General features: G+C 39.7%; 1 protein-coding gene across 5 annotated transcripts in view; it reads right to left on the bottom strand.

Moving 5' to 3' along the window:
* Positions 1–20017, bottom strand: part of MYO1B (myosin IB) — a 106463-nt gene that overhangs the window by 27607 nt on the left and 58839 nt on the right. For all 5 annotated transcript variants that reach the window (XM_088167795.1, XM_014880925.2, XM_088167796.1 and 2 more), the window contains exons 8-14: positions 13873–13971; positions 13414–13517; positions 12833–12980; positions 12055–12173; positions 11297–11383; positions 10909–10974; positions 554–658 (exon numbers count right to left, since the gene is read on the bottom strand). In XM_088167795.1, the coding sequence (XP_088023921.1) occupies positions 554–658; positions 10909–10974; positions 11297–11383; positions 12055–12173; positions 12833–12980; positions 13414–13517; positions 13873–13971 (728 nt within the window). The remainder of the gene's footprint in view (positions 1–553; positions 659–10908; positions 10975–11296; positions 11384–12054; positions 12174–12832; positions 12981–13413; positions 13518–13872; positions 13972–20017) is intronic.

Below are 20017 nucleotides of genomic sequence, written 5' to 3'. Positions count from 1 at the left end.
CAACACCAGGGGCTGGGCTCCACAGGACATCTTAAATTTATCCATGAAACTCACAGGGCTCCCTTCAATACATACCTGAAAGAACACTAGAACCAAAACTCTATTTGCAGTTTCTTTCATGTTGCGTGCTATTATTTTAGCTACCCAATTCCCTTTGAGGAAGGACTGGCTGTGGCTGTTCTTGGGGTGCATCCCAGACACTGCTGTATAATCCAAAACACAGGCTGCAGGGTAATGGTACTAATACCAGAAAGTGATATTTGTGTTCTAATAAATCAATTAGCCCTTGATCAGAACTTCCAGTCATTGTTGCCAACGAATGAATCAGAGCTGGGTCTGTTTTTTACCTGGAGAACTCATAATGTGAAACAAATGCCAAACCAACATTTTTTGCTTAAAGCAACTACCACATAGCCCCACACAAACATGCTCCATGTCAAAATGTGGTCAAAATGTGCTTCTGTTGCCTGAAAAATGGTTCCAAGCCTGCATACCTGTGTATCTTTAGAGGGACAATGGGAGTGGGATAAGGGAAGACTCATTCAAGCTTTACCTCTCGGATGTATTCCTCCTGTTCTTCTTTGAGGGTAAGTTCAATGAAGATCTGCTGCAACTTCTCATTACAGTAGTTGATAATGAACTGCTCAAAGCTGTTGTCCTGTCAGATGAAACATGTTTGAATTTGCTTTGTAAACAGCCTGGAACCCAGCCGGAGTGAGTTACTACAGCAGCTGCAGGTCAACAAACCACTGTATTAACCACTCCTTCCAGTTTTGTGATGTGATGCTTGGAGTAATATTTGATTGAGATCACAATTAGTTCAGAAACTTTAGACCAAATCCTTCCCTGAGGCTTTGTCTGTTGGGAGGGACAAAAACCTCTGTAGGTTTTATTCATGATGCCTCCACACTGATTCCTTTTAACAAGTCATAAGAGACACCTGTGGTGGCAGGGAATAAAAAACCAAAATTTTGCCTGCACTGATCTGTCCCCATCTGTAAAATACAGTCTCCTGCAGGGTCTGATAAATAAAATCATGACAGTAGCATTAGCTCTTTTCCACTCAGCAGTCAATAAAGCATCCTATTTCCCTGCAGAGCAAGGCTCAAGCTACTATTCCAGTTGCAGCTGAGCCTGGGTTAAGAGATTATTGGTTCCAGAGGTCAACCCACCTCCTCCCTGTCAACAAACTGCCCCTTGAAATGACGGGAAACAAAAGAGCTTCATTGACTAAAATTCCTCTAACAGGCTAATTCATGTAAAACTGGGTTAGGGAGCAAGCAGATGTGTGACCCTTTGCAGAAGGGACCAGGGAGTAGAAGAGACCCCAGCAGGAGGGGTGGGCACAGGAAGGAGCTCAGTGAGTGCCCCATCACAGGCTGTGACATGACACTCTGCCTTTTTAAACCACCAAATAATCTGCTATACAGCACCTGTGAGGCTTAAATTATGCTGATGGAATTTTTATCACTGAAGGCAAGGGTAATCACTTGAATGTTTGAATTAAGGATCTGGTTGCTAAATGAGATTAAGAACACACAAGCAGATTAGAAAATATTGAGGTAGCACAGATTACTTTTATCATTTTAGTTTTAAATGAAGCAAAATCATAGCTGATCACCAAAATTCCTCAGCCACAAACGCTGCCCCTCTCACCAACTGCAATTATCACTCAGAGATTGCAAAACTTGCATAGCTCTAGATGAGAGAGTTAAAATGTGGCATGCAGCAAAATCAGCACTGCAAACAAGTCATACTTACTGCATTCTGTTGAAAAAGAAATCACATAAACTGCAGTCAGTACTTATTCTACTTCCATAACAATACAGAATATATCTATTAGCATTTATTTAGCATACCAAGTAGATCAATCTTTGTATCACTGAAAATGCAAAGTACTACATAAATGTTATGTATTACATTCTTGTAAGTGAGTCTACCTTTAGGTACTGTCTAAACATCAAATAAACCAAGAGGTTGAGACACATCAGAGCCTAACACAGAACAGCATTCTCGCATTGCTTTGTCTCCAAATCACCAGGTAATTTTTGCCTCTAAAAGCCATATTTATAACCTTGGGCATACAGATCTCTGCAATAAAAGAGGAGAATGGGGAAAGGAATAGAGAATACTGGAGGAAGAATGAGTGTAAGTTTACTTGACACATTCAGATAAAGCCATCACTTCAGATATATTGGGTTTGAAGTAAAAGGACCCCAACTGTCACCAGACAAAGAGAAAGGGTAAAATACACTGCATCCTCCTGGCAGGCATGTGCCACCCAACTCAGAGACACTGCTTCTCCAGAAGACCAGGTTATTCTGATTAAAAGGGCTGTAGGACTATTCACTCACAAATTACACAGGCTTGGTCACCAAAAGAGGATGGAAACTGAACAGAAAATCCAGCTCAACCATCTAATTGAAAGGTCATTAACAATACATTAAAGTAATTGCTAGATGTTCTCCTGATTGCTGTGTATCTGTCGTATTTATGGCTTGCCAAAAAAAAAAAAAAAGGCAAACCAAAATCCACAGAGTTCTCCACAAATTACTCGCTTTGAGCTATGAAATTCTATTTGACATTGCCAAGCCACTGAAAATTGCTATTCCAGGAAAAAAGTTATTGAAGAGCAGCAGCAATGTTGTTCTTTATGAATAATGCAGAGCAAAAGGCTAAGACAGTTAATTACAGCAAAGAAAATGAGGTAAAATGTTTGAAATGACAGAAATTCTCATAACACTTAACTCTGAGCAGACCAGAGAACAATTGGTAAATTAAATACTCTTCAGAAAAGGTTTTTAAAAACCCCACATGAGAAGAAAAAAAACCAATTAGAGTGTTTATCTCTATGCAATTCTAAGGAAGGCAACAGAGGTTGTCAATTTATTCTCCTTTAATGACTATTGCTGATTTTTAATTATGTGAGGGCTCCACAAAGCATATACAAACATTCACAAATTAGTTGCTCCCCCCGAATATTTTCATGAAGGTCTTGTAGAAATGAATACAACAGAATTAGAAGGGATCTAAAGGACTTCTGACTTTTTTTTTTTTTTTTAGAAGGCAGTAGAGAATAACTCATGTCAGTGATGGCACATGACTAAACCCACTGAGGAGACAGGGGCTGGAGGCACCCAGCCATCAGAGATTCACCTGCTCCTTATGCTGACCACTTGTGTTAAGTGACAGAAAGGGGTTTGACCCACACAGAAGCAGAGCAGTCAGATCCAAAATTTGAGGAAGAGCTATCAAATATTCTTAGGGGTGAAATTTAAAGGGGGGGAAAAAAAATAAAAATTAAGACCATATCTTCTCAAGGAGTCAGCTTCTTTTCCAGGCTGTAATTCTGCTACTTTTAAAGTTGAAGGCATCACTTAAATCCCTGCATTTTAATAGCAGCTTTTCTAACCATGCCTTTGAAAGCACTGTGGAATACAAAATAAAACCTTCAGGGAATGTAAAACCACATAGTCTCTCAAATTAAATAAAGGTGCTGGAAAAACAGAATGTCACCTGAGATAGGCTTAAAGTCATGTTGAATTTATAGATACAGCTCAACCAACCGCCCTCAGCTTATCCTCTGAATCTTTTATCAGATGAAACACTAAATTTAAAGGAGTAGAAAAATTCACTGACAAAAAATCAAAGTCTACTTCACCATGCTTCTCACTTCACAAATAATGGCGTCTTGCTCATACAGTTTCATTCTTTATCAACCTTTATGGGGTTGGTATTTCATGAATAGCAAGTTCTGAACACTAAAAAAATTCTTCTCCATGCAAAAATAAAGGGATCATATAAACTAACTATAGAGTTCTACCAGTGAGCCACAGTTACTACATACAAGTGCTTCAAAGTCCTATAGAAAATATTCTGCTATTCTTAATATTTTACCTAACTTCTTTGAAAAATTCCACTTGTGGAATCATCTGAAAAAAAATATTTTGTTGCTGACTTCATACATTTTTATACCAATAAAATGCCAATGTGAAACAGACAAAAATATTTGTAAAAAAAAGGCTAAAAATCTCTTACTGGCCTTAGGCAGAAATATCCCCATTACATTTATGAACAGAAAATACCTAAAACAGGGCATTTTCCTATCAATATTAGGTAATTTCTAACTTTCTCTTCCCACACAGAATTCAAATTCACTTTTGAGTACCCAGTTTCCAACAATTTCCAAAGATGATAAGGCAACTAAGATACCTACTTAAAACTGAAAAATGGGTACCTTTCCATTAGGCAGGAATAAATTCTTAACTTCCATTAACTGCATAATAAAGTGTAATTTCAAGTGTTTAATTTTTTTGTCCTGTCCACTGTTTTCCCCAAATTAAGCAGATGATGTTGATCCAAACTACAGGCTCAGGTATGTCATACCTCAATGTCACACCTTGGTTTCTCAATGTCTCCTCTTCCTTCTTAACCTTTCATCACACATTTTTGTTCAGAGACAATTCAAAAATCTACACATTGCTCAGTCTGCAACCACACTGACAAAAAGGTGTCCAGCCACATTTTTTCAAATGCATCACGTGAACACATTACAGCTGAAATAATCCATGAGATGTATTTGAAGGAAAAGCATCTTTTAAAAGAAAACCCTAAACTTTTCAAGTCACGAGACTGCTGAAATCACCAGACTGATGTCATTAAGATGAACTTTTACATCAGTGTGAGAAGGGAAAAAGACATACAGAGACTGATACTTCAGTTCTATCATAACCAGCCCCAGCAAGTAAGTTTTTTAAGTCTCTGACTGCCTCCTAACACAAGCAGGTGACCCCAAGTAGTCCCATCAGGCCCCTAGAGAAAAAGCCAGATGGCAAAAGTAATGATGATAAAAGACCAACACACTCACTTCACTGAGATGAATGGTGGAATGAAGAGTGAAACCAACCAGCAAATTCAATTTATATGCTACTGTGGTGTCTGGGGATAGGGGGTTTTATGTATGACCACACAAGCATACAAGTTTATGAGATAAAACTAAGGAATATAAATGATAGGAAGTTAAAACCACCAAAATGGGAAAAGTGCATTTAACAAAAATGAAAAAGATACTATTTTAATCTCAGAAAGCAATGACCCAGTTATAATGTGACTCAGTTATAACAATTTTTCAATTTTTTTTTTTTGCAAATTTAGTAAAGGCATGTTATCAATATTTATCCCTCTCTGTGTTGTTTACATATACAAACATTTGAGCAATCAAGCTCATTTCCTGTAAACTAAACTGCTCTGGGATTTTGTATAAATATCTCTATAGGCAAAGAACCAGAGAGGCACACGTTTTAATAATAAATATTCCACTCTATGCAGTCGAGCCATGTTTCAGTGTACAGATTATCCATTTTCCATACTTGTGTAGCTCAGCTTCAGCCCTTTCTGTGTGCCAGGTAGAGACCCAGGCACTCTGAAATCCATCTTGCTCCCAGATGTGCTGTCCAGGCACACGGGTCTGAACCAAATTAGGACTTAAAAGGGCAAGAAACTACAGTGAATCCAGTGCAGGTGTGATTCATGGGAAAACCCAGGTACCATCACTTCTACAAACTCAACCTGATAAAATGCAGTCCTGGAACAACAGGAATTACCAACAGGCAAGAACCTACTGTATAATGAGAACCACTGCTCTGCTAAGACAGAAATAGCTGCTGTAAGGGAAAACATTATTCTCACAACCTGAAGCAGAACATTTGTGTATTTTTGCTCCAGCATTTCAAGTATTTCCTCTGTTGCAAACAGCCAGCCAATGGGATTTACTTCATAAAATTGCATGTTGCAAAATAAGCCTCTCTAAAAACTTAGGTTATAATACAATTAATTAAATGGTGGTAAACTTCCTGAGACACCCCTCTGCTTTCAGCACCCCATCACTTAAGGAAATTATTGCTTTAACAGTATTTTAAGATCTCCTGGCACCTAGGAGTCCAGCCAAGGGTCCCCTCTCTAAAGCTCCTCTCACATAACACTTGCCAGCAGAGGTAGTTGATCAAGTTTAGATTAAAAATTCAGTTCTCCTCCTTCCCACTAGACTGAGGTTTGCCAGAAGAAGCAGAGGGCTGGGTACACACATTTTGGCACTGCTGCTTGCCAGTACATGATAAACTTCTGGGCATCACCAAAAGGTTGAACAATTTCAAAATGGAAATGTGTGGCAAGGTACACAGCCTGGAAAAAGGAGCTGTAAATGATGGTCTGGATATTAGGGCAACTAACAGGAGATATCCATGCCTGAATTAGAGCCAAAGACAAGACATGAAGAAAGGGTTCTCAGATTCTTAACAAAAAAGGAAAGAAAAAAAAACCCGGAAGATAAAATAAGAACCTGATAAGTCAATTTTTTCCTTAGATTTTTTTTTTGGTCGAATAGGTCATCCTGCTAGCAAATAAGTAGACCCTTCTCCTGTAAAATAATCCTTCAGGGTGTGGGGAGAAGACCCTGATTCATGAGCAATCTCTCAGAGCTCAGTATGTTCTGAAACTGTAAAGTCCTTCATGTAATCAACAAGATAGAAAAAGGCAATGCAACCAGTTAGCAACTGGCCCAAGCTGTTGTGCAGGTTTATGGTGAAGGTGAATTATCTCCCCTATTTTTTCATGCCTTAAACACCTCAGAAAGACATTTTCAATGATTACTGCTCCTTATTTGGTTACCTCCCTCTAAAAACAGACAATTAACACAACTATGACCTTGTTAATGAGAAGAAAATGCATTCTTCGTATCTCTAACATATTTCCTCAATAGAGATATTGTCATTTTATCCTTGTCCAGATGGTAGCTTACATAGTACATGCAGCAGGACCAAGCTTATTTCTGTCACCTCAAGGGACTTTTATGCACAAGAAACAAGTTAATAGCCTTAAATAAAAAGAAGTGCTATCAAAATGCACTAGAGACTGTGAGAAATGGACCTGGTTTTACTGCTGGGTGGCTTGTTTGGCTGGTTTACCGGTGATATTTTTATTAACTGGTGGGTTTTACACAGAATGTGGTGGGTTCTGCCATGTCTTTCCACGTTTTTATCTACCTGGAGCAAAAGGAGTTGGTCAGATGCTGTCCCCAAAGACAAGGCAGCCACATCACCTCTGCTCAACCAAATGGAACCAGTCCCTCTCTGCAACCCTATGGCCAGTGCACCCCAGTTTCTTGTCTAAAATACGTGGAACAAACTGCTCCACCAAGGGACTGAGCACAAAGTACTCACACTCTCAAACTGTCTTCTCAAGGCCTGGCAAATGTCAACAATAAGCCCTGTTTGGCAGCATTAACTTCCATAAAACTGCACTCCAAATCATTAACTTCATCATATGGACCAGCTGCAGAGCGCTGCCTGAATATTCAGAATAAAGCCTTTAAGCCAACTAGCACAGACAGACACTTTATCTCTGCAGGGCTGGGCAGGATGAAATACTCACACTCACTCCATGATATTCATTTTTACACATCCAACTTCTTGTCTCCACAGGAAATGCACACAGCATTAAACTCAACACCCAAAGCAAATGGAGACAGCCTTCTGCTCATCTCTGCTGAGCCCTGCCAGGCCCCCATCATCAGTCTCCTACAGCCTTCCCTTCTGGATCACAAACCCCACCCCAACATTCTGCAGGGATGCAGAACGGGCTTTCTGCCCAAAAACACACAATCTAACATGGGATAAAACGGGAACAAGCCCCAAACCTTCCCCAGGAAGCCTGGAACCAAGCTGATTGCAAAAGCCCTGGTGCCACCAGCCCTCATCCCTACCCCATCTCCAATCCTGGTCTGGACCGCACGCTGACTACGCACGCAGCCGCTCAAAAATGTGCACAAACACACTTGGAGCAATCAGTGCCAGGCTTCAGGCACTGCCCAAACTGCAGCAGCACAGTTACACAACCAGCCCAGCCCTCCAAGCCTGCATTTTCACACTAATCCTAGTCCCTAAATCCTTGCCCACAGACAATTCACACAGAGCCACCCAAAATTTCAGCGCTTCGCGTCGCAAACATTCAGTCCCAGCATTTGGCTTGCCACAAAAGGCATGGCAGGACTCAAAAATAAACACAGCTTTACAGCACCTATTTTGTGGATTGAGTAGCCAAGCTTACTGCTGACATCTGCCAAACCCACAGAGGCTGAGGATTATTGATAGATTTAAAATGCCCTGATCTGAATATTTAGGCAGCCAAGTTCTTGCATCTACTTTCTTGGATGGCTTTTGTGTTTGTCTGGGGTTCGTGTTTGATAATATACTAGCAAAACCCAAATCCCAAAGAGTATATGCCAGCAGCATCAATACTCCAGTTATCTTTTCTCTGTTAATTTCCAAGAAACCTCCAGTTACCTTCATAAATTAACTTCAGCTTAAATTGCAGAAAATTGCAGAAACCACAGTGTACAGCAAGTAAATCAATCTTTCAAAAATAGACGAAAATACCTCATTTAAAAGCTTCAATTTGCATATAATAGAACAAGACTGCTATTGTCATCAAGAAGGTGAAATGTTGGATCTTTCAAAATGGTAAGCCTGGATTTCTTTATTCACTCCTCTTACACAAAGAACTGTAGGATGATCCAAAGAATCATCCTGGACAGGAAAAAAGCCTGAGAAACACTGTGCCCTGCCCATTAGGAAATAAAACAAAAACCTCAAAAACAAAGTAAAAAAAAAATTAAAATGTAAAAATCACCCTTCAGTAAGCACATCCCTTGCTGCTTCTTCCAATGGTACTGAGCTTCCTGTGTAAATATTTTGTGTGTATATAAAACACTCCTGCTACACCTCCCGTGGGTTTGGATATGTTCTGGCTCCAGGGTACGAGGCCACTTCAGGTCAAAGACCACGCACTAATGATAAACATACCTGGTTCCTGAGTAGAAATGTGATTAATGCAGGCCTTTCTACCCTCAGCACATCAAATAGCTTGCACATTTATAAGGCAAAAATTTCCAGATGAAGCCTTTCAAGTGCATTTTTGCCAACAAACATTCTTTGTAGACCTGACACTAGTTCTAACTTTCAGGAACAGATGCGAAAATCAAAATACGACTTAAGAATTAAGTTCAAGAGGGAAATGCACATTTTTAGTCATAGGCTTTAACTGATTTATAATTAGATGAATATGTTACTATATGTTAGCTACACCTCAGCTAATATTTTGAATGTTTGGCTATCGTGCTTACAAATGTAGCACACAGCAAAACACTTTAAATTCCACTGTATTCATTACACTATAAATCTTAAGACATTATTAAATTTTCCTTGACTTATGAGGCTGCATAGTGTCAAAATTTTATTTATTGATTAGTTGCTTTAATATAATTCTATTTAAACAATAATCTGAATTATTTCTGTGATGGTGAACCAAGCTGCTTGGCTACTATTCTCACCATAGGTCTTAACTCATGGGAGAGTTCACACCTTGTAGGAATGTACTGATGAATTTGATCCTCAAGTCACAAGGCAAAACCTTCCCCACCTTTTCCAGGAAAACCAACATTCAGCATTTAAAGGAGTGAACAAAAACTACCCTCATTATTTTAAAGATTTTGAGTTTATAGCTTCTGAGAAAGCTACACTGTAATTCAGTATGACAGGTGAGTGAAAATGCCCCTGTTTTTGTCATTCTTCTCCTGCACAAAGCCACTTACTTACGACTAAGATGCTGAATGTAGGAAAGATGAAAATTACACAAACACAATCCTTCATTTGGCTCCTGTGCTGGTGCAAGCTCGTGTCTCCCACCTCCCTGTGCACATCTCACCTAACCAAACACAGTGGAGCTAGAAAAAACAAATCCTGCCTGAGGATGCCAGCAGCACCACTCCAGTGCCAGCTTCCTAAAAGCTACTCCAAGGACCAGCTCTCAAGAGATCTGGCAGCAGGATCCCCGCTCAGCCACCTGAAACACCTGGCAGGGTATTTTCATAAACATGCTCTCGTGTTTAATGCAAACAGCACAACCTGGCTCAGCAAGCCCTTGAGGCAAATCTCAGCTTTCCTCCTCCTCTTCACAGAGGTAACCCTGATTTGCACATGGTTGGATGTTTTGCTTCTGAAATGAAACTTACAACCCCCCCTCACGTGAACAATTACTCTCTTCTGGATTATTCCCATTTTAAACACAGTTTAAACACCCTCCCCAGATTTCTAAGAGGGAGGTAGGGAAGTGGGTCAGGATTGCATGTTTTCTACTGATTTTTTTTTTTTCTCCTCAGATGAGTTTCTAGTTTAAACACATACAGATTCCAAACAAGATCTATAAATCTCTTAACAAAAACTGTCAGAACAAGATTTATGAAAATGCCCTGTCCCTGGTGCTCTCTAACCCAATTAAAAACTCCTCATTGATTGTTTTGTTTCAAAATACCACCAGTCTAAAAATACTATTGTAAACAAACACCAGTGAGTCGCAGATCTTTAGCTAGGAATAGGTACAGAGTATTTAACTAAGTGAATTGAGATGAAATGCAATATAAGCCTTTGTTTAACTTTGACAGGAAAAAAGGTATCGTTTTTGTTGGGTGGTTGTTTTCTTTTTTCCCCTCTCAGGATACACAGCTTGTTCAAAGACATCCAAAATGCCTCAGGGTAGAAATGACAATGCCAGAGTTTCTCCTATGCTCAGAATGTATGTCACAACAAAATATATTTAGTTTATCCATCATAAATATTTATTTATCTATGGTGTAAAAACACAAGTTTGACTTTCATGATTTTTTGTTTCAATTGCCAGACATGTTAAGACATCCCTCTTTGGCTCACTTTTCTAGTGTTTTTTGGGGTTTCTTTCTGGTCAGGCATGACACACTTGAGTCAAATTACATATATTCTGATTATGAATTCATTCACAACTCTCTTAAGCTTTAAAAACAGATCTCTCACTAAAAGGTTACCACTATAAAGGTCTTACCTCAAAAATTTCAAAGCCATAGATGTCCAGCACCCCCATTACCTTCTTTCTCACTTTAGTTTGTGCCTTAAACAAAATTAAACATTGAATCAGTCATCTGTATGTAGCATACCTGGGACTCAAGAAAATGAATGTATCTCATAAGTAGGCTGTCAAATACTGTAAAACTAAAATGTTAAGTGTGGTTTCCCAGAATACACTTAATGTGAATATTTTTATAAGCTTAAGGAAAGAGCACAGAGCAATTTGTTGAGCTGTGACACGGTTATTTGTGTGTACCAGTGTACAGCCAGGAGAAATGAAATTGGCAAATACAGTTTTACTGTCCACTTTGATCTGAAGGATTTCTATTGACTTTTTTTCTTTTACAAGCACAAAGCAACAATACCTTAATGCTCTCATTGATCCTGGTAACAAGCCAGGAGAACAGCCGGCTGTACAAATTCTTAGCCAGAGCATCACGGGCATAATAAGCCTAAAGAGAAGAAAGAAGAAAAAAAATTGTAATAAATGCTGGGCTAAACCAAACATTTTCCTGGTGCTGATGTGTCTTAAAGGTGCTGTGAAGTGAATAAAACCAGCACAGGGAGCACTGGCTCTGCCTAAGTGGGCACAGGGACAACCAGGGCAGTCCACTGAGGACTCACATCCCCCATCCCAATCCCAGGCAAAGGGAAGCGAGCAGCTGCAGCTGGAGGAGCCACATTCCTGCTAGCCTGAGCTGATGAGACACAGGTGGCAACCACCCTGGCTCTGCAGCATTAGGGGGAGATGAATTCACACTGGCAGCAAAGGTTTTCCAGCAGCCCGGGGCTGACAACTCACAGGGAATTACAGCAATGCCCCTAAATGAAAACAGCCTGCCACAACACTTACAACATGTGCTTTGTGCAGGAATGCTTGTTTTTTCATTCTCTGCAACATTTGCCTACCCCTCATCTTCTGGAGGTAATTCACACACAAAACCAAAGCATCCAGTATCTCTAAACATTTAGAAACCACTGAAGAAAAAACACACGCTTGTGATTTATTCAGTGCAGCCTTCCAGTTGCAGTTTTATGTAAATCATTATTTATGATTTAATCATGCAGAATAAAATTGCCATTTTGAATGATTATTGCCTTTTAAATCAGGACCCCTTTTTACCTGAGCCACATTTAGTGTTGTTGAAACTTTCTCTTGTTTGGCCTCGACCGTCCTGAAGCTGAAAGCTCTCTCCAACACAGACTGGTCTATACCTGTCAACTCACAGATTTCCTTGAGTTCTAGCAAGAAAAAGCAAAGTGTAAACACAATGAATCCTTCCTTATTATTTTTCTTCCCCAAAACTACCAGAAGTGTGCTATTTTCCCAAAATCTTCTTCAACACAAGTGTTCCTCATCCACACTCTCTCCACCACTCCCCCTGCCAAGCAGTTTTTAAAAACATGCACAAAGCAAGGAAACAGAGCTACTGGTGTTCAAAGCACTTCCTATCCACTTATTTTTGAGAAGAAACTTTCCCTCCCTTTATAGCAGACTACTTTTCATAATGAAAAACTTTCAGATGAAAATGAACTTTCAAAATACATCAGCTGCAAAAATATCAAATACCAAATGAATCTGACACTAAATGAAGAGACTGAAAAAGAACAAAAATCCTCCACTGCAGAAAAAACTAGCAGCTACATAAAGGCACAAAACCATTTAACATTCTGGAACAAAGTGCTAATAAAGTGGGGAAATAGAAAATAATAATTTTTGGAATTTCAAACAGAATTATTGAAATTGCACAGAATGCAGCCCAGAGTTGCCTGAGGGTGAGCTCTGGAAACGATCTAATTTAATTCAAATGTAAAGATATTATATGTCTGCAGAAAAAACGAAATTAATAATGACTTCAGACAAATTAGCGTCTTTCCTCCCATCACTAATCTTATCTTACCATTTTTATCTTTGATTTTACTTTCATCCAGGCCATTTGCACGAGATTCAGGCTTAAATTCGATATTTCCCAATTTCAGAACGGCTGCCACTACTTCAAAAACCGACTGTGTTTCATGATCCATAAACCCAACAATCTGCATTGCATTCTGAAAGGGGACAAATAAAATTATGAGATAAAAGCATGTACATTTAAACAGGTCATACTTGAAAAAGTCACCATTTATCTGCATTAATTAGAAACGGTTTATGAACACTTCTGCTACTAAAAGTACATGGTACAATTCCTATGTTAAATAAGTTTTTTAATACACAGGAGGTGTGAAAATGGAACTGGCATTCAGTCCAGTCCACTTCTAGGACTCATTTTCAAAATTTGGGTTTCTGAAACACTGTACTTTTTTTAGCCACTTAATTTAGTTTGTAACCCAACCCAATTTTTCCCAGTCAAATGAACAGGTACTCCTGCTGTCCTAAGCCACTACAAATGTAACTTCTCCCAGGATCTGATCAAGGCATCTAGGCTCTTTTTTTCCCCCTTCTTTTGTGACTGTTGAGTGCACAGCCCCTGCTCCTTCTTACCCTGACTGTTCTGAAGTTTGAAGCATCATCCACCCCATTCACTCTGGCAGAATCAAGGCCCAGGTAGTTGTATCTGCTGAAGTCTCTCTCCAGTTTGAGTTTGCCTAATAAACCAAATAAAAATATCATTAATAATAGCATTCTTGTTAGTAGCAATTTTATCCCAGAATCAGTATTGTCAGGAATGGGTTGTTATTATTGGATTTTCTTCAAAGATCTTTTAATTATTAGCCTTCTGAATAAGAACAGATTTTCAAATTTGTTTGTAACACATTGCTAAGCCAATTCTGACTCAGGTATCTGGAAAATATCAAAGCATATATGGACTTCAGGAATTAGCAATGATACGACCACCAATAATTTGAAAAATGAATCAGTATCACATTTTCCACAAAATATTATGTGCATGAAATAGTGCATTAAATATAAAGAAAACTCAAACATAAAGAAATCACTTACAGAGAAACTCTTCTGATGCACCAGACAGGATCTGATAGAAAATGTGGAAGTTTCTTTCACCCCTTGGCTGCTTAACAACACGAGACTTCTCTAGCAGATCTAAACAAACAAACACAAATCTCACAGGTCAGGGACAGACTGCTGGAGCAAAACCCTTTCAAATGAATATGACCCTCTATCATTTTCTACTTCACTGCTTTATATCACCATCAGCAAACCAGAAGATGGTCGGTATGAACCTTACCATAGTGTATCATGTATCTCAAATATTTCTTTGAGCTAGGGGCAAGCCCAGTGCTCTGGTAAAGACTGCAATCTATGAGCTGCAAAAAGAATTTAGGTCAGGGAGGCAATGTGCTCAAAAGATGTTAAGTGATTTACATTACCACCACAAAATTAAGATTTGGTGAGGATGACTCTGTGGGTGAAAGTTTGAAGAGAGGCAAAATGTTACCAGGCTAAGTGCAGGAAAGATGGGTAAATGAAAAGGAGAGACCAAACAAAGAAAGCATTTAAACTGAATAATCATGCAGCACTTTGTGATCCTCAGGTGTATCAGACTATGAAATAAATCCCAGTGGGGCTGACAGAAGCTCCATCCTGATACACTTAAAGTGAAATGGGAAAGCAGCACTTTGAAAAGCATCACTGCACTGATGGAGTAGCTGACAGGAAGACTGCTCTCAGCGACAGACACATTTCCAAGCCTTGCCCACGAGGGCAGGAATCCAGGCAGGCAGCATAAGCAGACTGACTTGTAACACCTTGCAACCACTTCAGACTCAACATATCTTTACCACAGAGGTGACAATTCAAAGGTTGCTCAGCCTGCACTGCACTAGAAGGTTGTGGCTCACAGCACCACAGGAGAAGGAACAGGAATGCAATAAGAGAACATCTGGACAGGTGTCACCTACTGGTTTTGTACAAAACTTATGTTTTTTTCTTCTTTTCTCACTAGCACAACTACATTTTTCCAGATTGCAAACACATAATTCCCACGTGTTTCTCTTAAGCTACATATATTCAGGGACATGGAGATAAGGGATATTCAGTGCCTCATTCCAAGCACACGGCAAAGGAGTTCCCCCTGCACCTACGATGACACCCCCACATCTTTCTGTGACTGAGGGTTAAGTTCTCTCTGAGCCTGGTCAAGGAGAAAACTCCCAAAGGGAGCCCTGGCACAGCAGGGCTGAGCCCAAGAGGGGTGGATGTGTCCCAGGGTTCCCTCCATGAACAGAGGAGAGCAATAGATGTGTTCCTATTTCTGCTGGCTACAGCCTGTGCTGCCCACTGTAATCACCTCATCACCTCCCTTCTCATGGAACAGGGAATAAAGACCCTTCTGCAGGGTCTAAAGTAACTTCAACCCACAAAATTACACAAGTCTTTGGAGTCCCTCCTCCACCTAAACTACAGTGTGTCATGTTCAAAAATTACTTTCTGCTCCAGCAATTAGGCAGTGACAAGAATGACAAAACGCAGACAGTATTATTAACCTTCTGACTGGCAAATAGTAGGACGATTTTCAAGTATTTACAGGCTGAGAGAGGCAGATCCCCCATCCAAGTGTTAAAGTGTTGATACTTGGGCAGGGAAAGGCAAGGTGAGCAGCAGGCAGCTCAGAGCTATGCTGGCTGTGAAAGTTCTCCAGGCAAGTGTTGGAACAGATCGCAGCCAAATTTAATCTCAAAAAAATAAACAACTTCAGCTCCCACAGTGGCTGCACACACTTCAGGAAATGGCTGTATTCTCAAAGGATACTGAAGCAATGTGGTTTGGCTTATTTGGGTTTAAAAATATTCTACCTATAAATTTACTCAAATGCTGTCATAAAAGCCCAGCTGCACATCCTGGTAAAATATTGTATGTAAGACTTCTAATTACATGCATGCCTTCATCAGATTTAAAAAACCCGTTCCTGAATGTATGTAAAATTAGTTATGCTTAGGAGGATTTTTTTTTTTCCACCAGTTTATCTTATTTATATATTTTTAGAAGCAACAAAGTTAACCAATTCACAATCAGTTTTCAAAAGTCCCACCATTCCATATTCTGTCAGCCTTCCTAATTGAGGAAAAAAGCAGTCACTGTCAGAAAATCAGGTATTTTCCTTAACAAAGCAGCTGCTGCCAATTCTTTTTCAAATCTGTGTTCATTGGGGCTCTTTTTTTCCTTTTCTTTCTGTTCACATGCAGACTGAAATCAGACTTGTAGGACAGATCCAGACCATCTGCCCACTTCTTCCCTCTGTTTGCCCTAATTAGCATTTTAATAAATCGACCACGTATATTTTTCTTAATGCAGCCCCTGCCCTGCCAGTAACTTTTGTGCTAACTCCCACGCCGTTGCCAGCTCTGTGGATCAAACACTCCAAAGGGGAGAGACAAAGCTGCACCTCAGATTGCAGCACGTGGCCCCTGGGTGCTTCTGCTGACACTGGAATGTGTGCACAGATGGTGCTCATCTATGTGAAAATCCACAGAACCAAAAAACCCCCCCCAAACCCTCTCTACAGCACATTTTGTTACATGGTCTGTGTGAGTTATGTAGAGGGACTATACAGAATGATCAGGAGAGCACATACAGAACTACATGTGGTGTGTTTATGGCTTAGGTGTTATTTCTGCATTATCTGACAGTGCTTCTGCTTCAACGGGAACATTTAACTTGTTGCATGCACCAAAGCAACGGGAAAAATTAAATTGCCTTGGAAAAGTTCAACCTTGGAAACATTCTTGTCTGAATACCCATCAATTCAGGTGACTCCTATCTAGCTACAGGCCACAGGTTCTGAAGATTTTTTGTTATTCCTAGATATCACTGTTTAAATGCAAGACATCTGTGTAAGCACCCTGCTAAACGATTTGACTTAACATAAAAGAAAGGGGAAAAAAAAGATTCTGAATACCTCTGCAAACTCTAATGTACAACTTTATACAATTTTTTTTTTGGTAACTTGACCCACGAACTCGAGTGATGCAGAGGAATTTAGGATATTTGTATTTCTCTAAATATACTAGAAATCAAATCAACATTGAAGAAAGGAGTAGGTAAACAGTAAAACCAAAAAGTGACACTACCTTGGTACATTCTAAATCATCCAGGAGAAGTTTATTTTAGTCATAGTCTCTTCATCTGACCATGACCAATGAGCATTTCAGCTGCTCAACCAAAAAAACAGAACATGTTCTAGTCACAGCAGTTTATTTCTACAGCCACATTACATTTTCTCTTTTCCTACCTCGATTATCTAGCTGGCATCAGAAAAAGTCACTGATTACAAAGTTTCCCATGAACTTTTCCCTACCATTCCCACCAAGTTCATAGTAATGTTCTCTTGGATAAACTGATCCATAATTGTGTCAGTCAAAAACTACTAAGTGGGCAGTATGTGCATTGACAATGACTGCATAATTTTAACTGTTAAATCTTCATGGCTCAAGTGATGAATGATGTTTAAAAATGAGCTAATCAAAATGTTTAATACAGTTTGTAGTTTGTTTTCTCAAACTCTTCCTAGTTTAGGGAAAACCATTGCCTAAATGGTGGCAAACATGCTAAGAGGAACACCAAGGGAGATGCTGGAACAAGTGAAGATTAAAAAGAAAAATCAAAAGAAAATCAAAAAGAATGGGTATCTCTTCCCATAATGTCTATTTGTCCAGTTTGTGCAATATTTCCCTAAGCAAAGGAGCTTTCCAACAGCAATCACAGAACAGCTCAAACTCTAGATTTCTCAGTAAGTGGGTAATCACTTCTGAATTTTAATATGAACAAACAAGTTGTAAAAAAGAATAAGTTGAAAAGTTATCACTTTGCTAGCTTTAAAAAAAAAAAGTTGTTGCCTTAGACATCATAGATTTCTTTCACACTGCTGTTGGAAAAGATGGCAAAACAGGGCCTTTTCTTAATCTCTTGTTGTTTGGACTCTGAAGACATTTTGCTGGTTAAAAATGGCTTTTCCAGGTCAGGCATTGCTTATCCTTTACTTCACAACCTGCACCAATGCTGTCTCCTAGTTAATCATTAAATCACTGAAGGGCTTAAGCAGATTTAGGAAAGATCACCTGATGCTAAAAGACAGGTATTTTTCAGTAGGAAACTCCAGATGAAACACAAAAATTCAAGACTTACAAAAATTCTGGGAAAGATATTGTGACATCCATGCTTTTCAAAAGGTATAAACTATGGTGAAAGTGAAACATTTTGAGCTGAACTGTGCAAAGCCACTTTAGGCACCAAATTTAGTGTACACAAAACCAGTCACGAAACTAATGAGCCAAGTGTGCACACAAACACTGCCTTCAGTACAAAACAGATGCAGCCTCTGTGGACAAGGAGTCATATTTTAGAGCTGAAAAATGCTATTGCAATTAGCACCTATTACTTCAAAATCAAACATACCTATTTTTATATAAGATATATATTAGTCTGTAATTACAAGTGGAAAAGAAATTAGCATTTTCCTCTCTCTCTCATGCTGAAAGTAGGTACAATGAATGGAAAACTAAGAATAGCATTGATCTTTTCTGTAATTTATTTCCACACCATTATGCCCAGCTGAAAGCAACACTCCAACGTTGCCTTTACTCATAAGTGCTCTGGAAAAAAAGCCCTCTGAGTGTGTAAGTGCTGACAAGACTGTCCACTGCAGCAGCAGCAATTGTAAACACCCCCCAGGAGGGCAGAAAGAGCAGACACACCTCAGACTCGATTCAAAGAGAGAAAATGTAAATGCCATTTACCTGTTTGCACACCTTTAAGCAGGGGCTGATGTTTACAGTCCCAGGTGGCAACACAGCAAGGGTTTCACGTTCAGCAATGCTCACAGGAGTGGTTTGGATTCCCTAAGCCCATGAAACAGGTCACCTGTGAGTGGATGGGCTGGCTGGCAGCTGGCACCAGGACTGAGCACCTTACGTGGGCTCCAGCATCTCCCACCCATTAGGAAAAGGAGCTGGGATCTTCACAGCAAGCTAACAAAAAGGTAGGACTAACAACTCAGGCTTACAGCACATCTCAGGCAGCCTTCTTCACCCTCCTACTCACCCCCACACCCACTGGTGGTGGATCAAATGCAACACTTGCTGCCTTGAATTCCAAGGGGGAAAAAATTTCTGATTGAAGAAAAATACTTAAGATTTGCATAAATCATAATAATTTCAAATTCTCCACTCCCAATTTCTTTTCATGACTGTTCATGATGATTTAACAGTATATCAATTCCCTTGGAAACCAGCACAGTTGGAAGAACTGAGCTGCCATACATGAAATGAGACTGCATAGATTTTACACTGTTAAAACACAACATTATCTTCACTTTGGGTACATAGCAATTCTGATTTTATAGATGCCACAAATCCCTTCCATTTCACGATTTCCACTCTGATTTTACTCAAAAGATTTACCCTTCTGTTTATGGCACATGTTTATGTTTTGGGTCTGTCAGCTGGACGGGGCAGACAAGCAGTGTGCACCATCACTATAATTTCACCCTCCAACTCCATCCCCGTGAAAGGTTCACTCCTAGGTTAACCCCTCTCACCAGGAAGCAGGAGCTGGCTGAAGGGCAGCAGGAGAATGGCCTGAGGGAAGGACACAGCAGCATCAGCCCCTCCTTGGAGGGTCACCACAGGCCTCCACAGAGCTTCACAGCATTCCAGGGCAGGGCAGAACAGCCCATTCCCAAAGAGACCTTTCAGCCTAATGGCTCTCTGCTTATTCACACCAGCCTGAAAAAATTAGTAGCTCATCTTGGTAACCATTCTTGCCACCAAAATAACCTAGATGTTTGCCATGTCTGCTCCAAGGCACTCATGGTATGAAATACATCTTGGTGACATAGGCTGTGGCACAAAAAGCTCACTACCTTCCTTAAGTGATGTTTGGAAATCAAGCTGGTCAGAAACAATCATTAAAGTTTAACTAAAGCATTATGATGTCATCTTCACATCATATTAATACCAAACCACCAGACGGTCAGAAATCAAAGAATATTTATGAATATTTTCATAATCATACTTTCCCTTTCAAGGATAGGAAACTTCAGCCCTACTTGACTTCATGTTTAATGAATTATGGAGATAAATCCTGATTTTGACTGAAACCAGACTAAATTCTGAGTGGTGTAAAAGAATTT

The sequence above is a fragment of the Sturnus vulgaris genome, chromosome 7, assembly GCF_052056855.1.
Source record: "Sturnus vulgaris isolate bStuVul1 chromosome 7, bStuVul1.hap1, whole genome shotgun sequence".
Classification (NCBI taxonomy): Eukaryota; Metazoa; Chordata; class Aves; order Passeriformes; family Sturnidae; genus Sturnus; species Sturnus vulgaris.
The sequence above is the reverse complement of the archived record's forward strand: the minus strand, read 5'-3'. Positions and strand labels throughout refer to the sequence as shown.